The 7,939-nt window shown below is 58.4% G+C and overlaps 3 protein-coding genes across 3 annotated transcripts; all 3 read left to right on the plus strand.

Annotated features, from left to right (window-relative positions):
• Nucleotides 1-96: 96 nt before the first annotated feature.
• DQ04_07871000 (putative ATP-dependent DEAD/H RNA helicase) lies at nucleotides 97-2,661 on the plus strand (the record flags this gene model as incomplete). The annotated part of the gene is made up of 1 exon (XM_009315337.1): nucleotides 97-2,661. One exon carries the CDS (start codon nucleotides 97-99, stop codon nucleotides 2,659-2,661), a length of 2,565 nt encoding a protein of 854 aa, XP_009313612.1.
• Nucleotides 2,662-3,214: 553 nt separating this feature from the next.
• DQ04_07871010 (AP-3 complex subunit delta) lies at nucleotides 3,215-6,634 on the plus strand (the record flags this gene model as incomplete). Its single annotated transcript, XM_009315338.1, has 1 exon — nucleotides 3,215-6,634. One exon carries the CDS (start codon nucleotides 3,215-3,217, stop codon nucleotides 6,632-6,634), a length of 3,420 nt encoding a protein of 1,139 aa, XP_009313613.1.
• A 632-nt stretch (nucleotides 6,635-7,266) lies between these two features.
• DQ04_07871020 (dual-specificity protein phosphatase) lies at nucleotides 7,267-7,939 on the plus strand (the record flags this gene model as incomplete). The annotated part of the gene is made up of 1 exon (XM_009315339.1): nucleotides 7,267-7,939. A coding segment is annotated over one exon (673 nt), but the record flags the coding sequence as incomplete, so codon positions are not given.

Genomic DNA, 7,939 nt, shown 5'->3' on the forward strand with positions numbered 1-7,939 from the left:
GGCAAGAAGAAGAAAAATGCCAGTGATCCCAAATGTAGTGCAGCCTCATGGGAGGAAATTCTCGTGGAGCGTAAGGCTCTGCTGGAGAGTCGCGATATGGAGCTGATGAGGCACAAAGAGAAGCGGGGGTCGTCTACAAACAGTGGCCTCAGCGGTGATGACGATGTCAGACACGGCGGGGCTCAAGGCAGCAACGTGCGAGTTGACGAAAATGTTGTTTTTGGTGAAGACTCTGACGATGATGATAACCGCTTTGGCGGCGCATCGTCCACGTCGAGTGAAGGCAACGCTGATGGCGATGCAGACAAAAAAGACGATGACGACGACGGGATTGCCGACATTCGTGAGCGGCTGCTTGCCCACGTGCAGAGCACCAGCGCAGCAAGACGGCAGCCGGCGGAAACCGCAACTGGCAGTGTGTCTAACCCTGCCAGTGCGCTGCAGCAGCTGAAGGAGGAGCTGCTGAAGCCCGTCATGTCAACGGCGTTGACTGTCGTGAGCGCCACAGATGAGTCACACGACCTCATGGCAGAGGTGGTGTCAGCAAAGTTGCCGCCGGCCCCCCCAGAGGACACGAAGCGGCTGCGCAAGCTGCAGTACGTTGACCACAGCACTGTGCAGTACTTGGACATTCGAAAAGAGTTCTACGTTGCGCCACCCGACGTGAAGGGACTCAGCGCAGAGGAGTTGAAGCAGCTGGTGAAGGAGCTTGACGGCGCAAAGGTGCGTGGGCGTGATCCGCCGCGTCCCATGCGCAGTTGGAACGGTTCCGGGCTTCCGGACTCCGTCCTGGATACCCTCGCACGCGAGGGGTACCAGCAGCCCTTTGCTGTGCAGTCACTCGGCTCTCCTGCGCTGATGAGTGGTCGTGATCTTCTAATCACAGCGAAAACTGGCTCCGGTAAGACCCTGGCGTACCTACTTCCGCTCATTCGTCACTGCATTGGACAGGAACCCTGCGGGAAGGGTGAGGGACCCATTGGCCTCATTCTCGTCCCTACGCACGAGTTGGCGGCGCAGATTGTGCATGTCGCGGAGAAGTTGTGTGTGGCTGCTCAACTAAGGCTGGTGGCCTCGTACGGCTCAACACCGCTCGCAGACAACATTCGGCAGTGCAAAGCCGGCTGTGAGGTGATGGTGTGTACCCCTGGCCGACTCCTGGATCTTCTTACCGTCAGCGGTGGGGCCGTTCTTTCCATGCAGCGTGTTTCCTTTGTAGTAGTAGACGAGGCCGATCGCATGTTTGACAGCGGCTTCATGGAGCATGTGGAGGCATTCCTCAAGAATATACGCCCTGACCGACAGCTAGCGTTAATCAGCGCGACGCTGCCGAAGGAATTGAAGAAAGTCATCATGCATCACCTGCGGGATCCAGTGGAGATCACGGTGGGTGGCAAACCGACACCCGCTTCTAACGTGGAGCAACGCTTCTGTTTCTTTGAAGAAGAGGTCTACGAGGTGGAGGAGGCAAACCGTACAGAGGACAAGAAATTCCTAAAGTTGTTGCAGATACTCGGCGATGAAGGCGGTAATGGGGAGCACCTCGTCGTCATCTTCACCCAGCGCAAGGAGGAGTGTGACGACCTTTTTGCACGTCTCTCTTCTTGTGGCTACCAAAAGCGCATCGCCGTTCTTTACAGTGGCATGGACCCACTCGACCGCGAGTTCGCTCTGGAGTACTTCACACCCGGCAATCAGTTTATTCTCATCGCAACGGGTGTGGCAGAGCGTGGGCTGGACATCCCGTACCTGGAGCTTGTCATCAACTACACCCTCCCTGACCACTATGAGGCGTATGTGCACCGCATCGGCCGTACGGGACGCGCTGGTAAGAAGGGCAAAGCCGTCAGCTTCTTCACCCGCGGAAGGGACGACGACATTGCGGCGGATCTCTGTGAGGGCCTCGAGCGGGCGCAGCAGCAAGTGCCGGAGGAATTATACGAGCGGGCAACAAAGGTACGTGAAAGGCGCAAGGAGGGTGCCGCGCGTCACAACGTGGGCTTCTACCGTGGCTATATGAAGGCAAAGAAACTGCGCTTCACGGACCGTGACCAGCAGCAACAGTTCAAGGCGGCTGCAAGGGCGGCTGGGCTCGAAGAATATCTCTCCGCCAGCTCGCACTCGGACTCTGACGACAGTGACAGTGAAGATGACGGTGATATTGAGATTGTGACGGTGCGGGAGGACGGTACCCGCAGCGGTGGCGAGGCATCCACAGCGCTGACGCTGCACAAGGAGACCGGTGCTCTTACCATCTCTACACAGCAGCAGCAACAGCAGGACCGCTTGGCGTTGGCGCTCGCGTACGCACGAAAGACGACGGAGGCTGCTGCGGATCCTGCCGCGACGGGCGTCCGCTTTGAGGCGGAGTTCCTCATCAATGACCTGCCAGAGCAGGTTCGGCTGCGCATGCAGAGTGCCGCGCTACTGCGCTCCGTTGCGGAGGAAACCGGCACGACGATCATCCGCAAGGGTGTGTTCTATGACAGGAAGTTCAAGCACTCCCACCGCCTGCGCGATGGAGTGCGGCCGCTCTACCTGCTGCTCATTGGCAAGACTGCGGAGGCCGTGAGGGAGGCGGCGAAGAAGCTGAACGACGCCAAGGCGGAGGCGCAGAGTCGTCTGCAGAAAAAGGCTTCCACCCTCGGCGCCCAACTCTAAGGAAGGAGAAAGAAGGAGAGCGAGAGCGAAAGCGGGTGAGAGTGTGGATGAAAAACAAATGTGGATGCGACTCTTTCTTTCTTTCTCTCTCTCTGTGTGTGGGGGGGGGGAGAGGGAGGGGCGAGATCAGCCTCTATATATATATGTGTGTCCCACTCTACTGAGAGAAGGTGTTCTCTTTTTTTCGTTTCTCTATTCGCGTCGAGTGCATTATGTCTCTGCTTCTCTCGGGTGCCTATTTTATATGGGTGTGCTGTTTTGACGTTTCCCCTCCCCGCTGCCTTGCAACCCCGTTTCTCTTCTCTTCATCTTTTACAATCCACGCCACGGTACAGGAGGAGTGCACTGAATATATATTGTATATATATATACATTTAGCGTCGTGAATCTTGCGTGCGGTGCGTAACAGCAGCAGCAGCAACAGGAGGAGGAGGAGGAGGCTTGTCAACAACAACTCCATAATCGTCTTTACGGTTTAGTGGTAGTTGTTGTTGTTGTTTATTTGTGTGTGTGTGTGTGTGTGTGTGTTTAGCTTGCAAGCGGGAAGCGCACAATGGCGGAGGCTACTAGAGTAGCGGGGCAGCTGCTGTTCCAGAACTCCCTTGCGGAGGTGGTGCGGAAGTTGCGATCCACCAGCAAAAGCGAGGCGGAGGTGATCGAGCAGTGCATCGCCGAGACCAGGAAGGAGATCACCTCCACCGTGCAGAGCGTGAAGGTAACCGCCGTGCTCAAGGCGGTGTACTTCTCAATGCTCGGCTACAGCGCGGCTTATGGCGCGTTTAACATCATTGAAGTGATGGCCGACAAGTTGTTCGCCAACAAGCGCACTGGATATATGGCCGCNTACAGCGCGGCTTATGGCGCGTTTAACATCATTGAAGTGATGGCCGACAAGTTGTTCGCCAACAAGCGCACTGGATATATGGCCGCGTGTCTCACCTTCACGCCCAAGACCGACGTGCTGCCGCTCATGACGGCGCTGCTGAAGCGCGACCTCGCGAGTGCGAACCACTACGAAGTTGGTCTCGCGCTGTACTGCATCGCCTCCGTCTGCACGCCGGACCTCGCGAAGGATCTCGTCGTGGACGTGGTGAATCTGCTCAACCACCCGCGCAGCTACGTGCGCAAGAAGGCGGTGCTGAGTCTCTACCGCGTCTTCTTCGAGTACCCCGACTCGCTGCGGCCGACGTACCCGCGGCTGAAGGAGAAACTTGATGACCACAGCGAGCGCTGCGACAACGACCCGGCGGTGCGTGGCGCCGTTGTGTGTGTGCTGTGCGAACTCGCACGCCGCAACCCGGCGAATTTTCTCGGCCTCGCCGTTCCCTTCTTCTCGATGCTGTCGACGGTGCACAGCAACTGGACGCTCATTAAGATCGTGAAGGTGTTCGGCTACTTCGCCCCGCTCGAGCCGCGGCTGGGGAAGAAGCTGGTGGAGCCGGTCACAAATCTCATCCACACAACCGGCGCGAAGTCGGTGCAGTACGAGTGCATCCTCGCGGTGGCCAATGGCATGAGCAAGGTGGCGTCGCTGACGAAGCTGGCGGCAGAGAAGGTGAAGCTCTTCATTGAGGACGCCGATCAAAACCTCAAGTACTTGGGCCTCGACGCCATGTCGCGCATGATGGTGGAGAACCCAAAGCTGCTGAGCGACCAGCGGGATATCATTATCGCGTGCCTCGATGACGCGGACTCGACGATACGGCGCAAGGCACTGGAGATACTCCACGGCCTATTGACGAAGCGCAACATCGTGTCGACTGTCAACAGTATGATGGAGCGCTGCGTGCGCACCCCGCCGGATGAGGACTGGTCGAACCGCGTTATTGCCACTGTTGTGGAGGTGGCGCAGACAGACGACTACGCCCTTGTGCCGGACTTTGAGTGGTACACAGGCGTCCTGCTTGACATAAGTCTCGTGAACCTCTCCACATACCAGCACGGTGGACTCGTGCAGCGCGAGTTTGTGACGGTTCTCACACGCGTCAACGCCGTGCGGCAGTTTGGCGTCAACGCCCTCAGCCAACTGCTATCCAACACAACCCTGTTGAACTGCGACGCCACGCTCTCAACACAGTGGGAGGTTATTAAAGCGGCCGCATTCCTTTGCGGCGAGTACCCGTATTGGCTGGAGGATATTCGTCACACGTGCGCGCAGCTTCTAAGCGACCGCATTGCTGTGCTCCCCCCAGAGGCACAGGTGATGTGCGTCGCTGCTGTGGGTAAAATTGCCGCATACGTGCACCAGCCATGCCAGCGTCACCTTGCGCTTTGCAACGGCGAGGAGGAGTTGACGCTGCCGGAGGACCCTGTGACAGATGATGAATTGCGCGAGGTGATTCTTCCACCGCAACACTTTGATGCAGCTGACAAGGGAGAGGGCAGTGGGAATGGCTGTGGCCGGCTGCTGCACCAAAAGCAGTACGTTGGCCTGCAGTTGTTCCGCCACAGCATTCACTCTGATGTGCAGGAGCGGGCCAACCTGGTGTTCTATCAGGTTGACAAGGACCCTGACCTCGGCCCCTGCCTCTGCGCTGAGGAGCTTCTGCCGGTTGCTGTTGGCGCCCAGGACGCGGTGGAGCTTCCGGAGGGCCTCGACCTCGATGAGCCCTTCTGCAGCCGCCTCCCGGAGTTGATGCAGCTGTCCGACAGCGAAGAGGATGACGGCGACGATGACGAGGGCATCTTCGACGACGGAGCCGAGCGGCAGCGGTGGCGGGAGCAGGCGCGGCGCGGAGAGGTGGCCGCGTTCTACATCAAGGAGCAATCTCTCGCGCGCGAGGGGGTGCCAGTGGAGGTGGAGCTGGAGACCGTCACGGCGGCATCGCTGCAGCTGCAGGACGTCCCGCGCCAGCCACGCAAGACGCAGACGATCAATCGCGAACTTTCACGCCCGGTGAATTACGTCCCGGCAACGCAAACGAGGCGGCAGAAGGAACATGAAGAGGAGGTGGACGAGGCCACAAGGAAGTTCCGCAACGTGGATGTTACGCGAGCTCTTGCGGCGAACGAGAAGCTGCCAGAGACGATTCCGTACACGCAGCTGCTGCAGCTACGCAGCGCGGCATCCCCCGCGAAGGCAGCGGAAGAGGCGGCAGCAGCAGCGGAAGCAGAGGTATTTGAGCCTGTCGTGCTGCTCGACGAGCGGTACCTGCGTGTTACTCTCTCTGTGGAGCCGTGTCGCCTGCGGAAGGACGGCACACGGCTTGCTTTCTGTGTGGAGGTGACAAACCTGGCAAGCAGCAGCAGCGTGTACAATGTCACCCTTCGCGTGCAGCACGACGAGCAGAACTACACGGAGCAGATTGTGCGTCTAGATCCGGATGAACCGCATAGCAGCAGCAACAACAACAACAACAACAACAACAACAGTAGTAACAATGATAACGAGAACGGTGCCACTCAAGATGAAATGGCGGAAAATGTCGTGCACATTGCAGATCGCATCAAGGGATCCTCGTCCGTGCGCAAAGAATCGGCCATCAAGTTTGTCGCGCAGCTTCCCGTCTCCTTTGCGGAGCCACTCCCCTTCACGCTCACTTACACACGTGACAAGAAACCGACGACGGCGTCATTGCTGCTGCCGCTCCGCTACGGGTACTTCGCCAAGGCGCCAAAGGACACAACCCCTGCGGAGTTCACTGAGACGGTGCTTGGAAGGCTCTTGCTGGAGACGTCAGTGGTGGAGAGCTTCGTTGCCATCAGTGCAAGTCGTGTACCACTTGCGCTGCCGTTGATTCTACAGAAGCTGCGGTTGCGTACGGTGGAGGTATTCAAGGATGCCGTGTCGCTGCACGGTGTGCTGCACGCCCGTAAATCCACTTCGGACGCCGCGCATGTTGCGGCGCTGCTGTGGGAGAATATTGTGGACGGCGAGAAGGGCATCGGCATTGCGGTAAAGGCGCGGCAGCTGTGTCTGGCGGAGCTGCTGGTGCAAGAGATTGCCGCGCTGCTGCTGGAGGAGGCAGCGTAGCGATTCCCATTCCATGCTGCGTGTTTCCGCTGTTGCTGTTTATGTGGCCACTGCCCACTTCGGCGTTGTGTAATGGTGGTGGTGGTGGTGATGCGGCGCAGTGAGAGACGGCCGGGGAGGGGTAGACGAGCGGACGCGCAGCTGTGTGTATAATCTCTCTTCCCTCTTTGTGTGTGTGCGTGTTCGGTAGGCAGGTTCTTTGTGTTCTGTTTGGTTGTTTCGCTTTCTACGAGCTGCGCTTGCCGGCGAAAGTCGTCCGTCGCTCTGCAGCGCTCTCTCTCTCTCTCTCTCTCTTTGTGGCTGGTGTATCTCCCCTCTTCTCTTGTCTCTCCCCTCCCCCTCCCATCTCTCTCTCTCTCTCTATCCGTATATGATCACGTGCCCACACCGCCAGCACGAGGTGAAGCCGGAAGAGTGGAAACACCACGCAAGTCTTCCCTCGCTCCGTTGTGCAGCCGCCGCGCCAAAGAACGGCAGCAGCACCAACAGCAGCAACAATAACACCAAGAGTGGCATATCCGCGAATATTCACTCACGCAGTCACACAAACATATACGTACAGCAATCGAGGAAACAAGAGAAGAGTGACTTAGCAAAAGAAGAAGACGAAGGGCGGAGCGTATAGCGTGTCAATGGAAAAGCCCCACCATAGTCATGCAGCTGCTCTGCTTCCGCCCCCGCCGGCCTTTGCGCGTGGTGGGGTGCACACGAGCGGAGGCGGTGGGCGCGCGAAGCGGCGCTACCACCACTTCTCTGACAAGAACGTGGTGGACCTTCGCCGCCTCGACACCGACGATGCCAACAGCGTCAGTATCAGCAGCAGTAACAACAGCCGTAGCAAACGAAACACCAGCGGGGGAAGTAGCGTTCACCTCTCCCGCGGCGGGCATCACCATCACCACCCTCCTCAGCCGCAACAACAACAACAACAACAACAACAACAACAACAGCAACAACAATGCCGGCCGTCGCCGGTGTCGTGTAGTAGTTGTGGTATACCGCTGCAGTCCAGCGTGTCGAGTAACTACGATCCGCCGTCGAAGGTTCTTGACTTTCTCTTTCTTGGCGGTGTTCGTGACGCCACCAACGCAGAGTTCCTGCGGCGCGAGAATATCGTGACAATCCTCAACATCTCACGTGAGGAGTACTGGTCGGTCGACCGCGGCATTGTCGTGCACCCGTTCGCCGTCGACGACACGACTGACGCGGACATCGCGCAGCATTTCCGGCCGGCCTTTGCGCTGCTGGAGGCGTCGCGCCGCGCTTACTACGAGGCGCGACAGCGCGGCGCTTCTGCTGGGCCGC

Source organism: Trypanosoma grayi, assembly GCF_000691245.1.
Source record: "Trypanosoma grayi strain ANR4 Tgr_787_V1, whole genome shotgun sequence".
NCBI classification, from domain to species: Eukaryota; Euglenozoa; class Kinetoplastea; order Trypanosomatida; family Trypanosomatidae; genus Trypanosoma; species Trypanosoma grayi.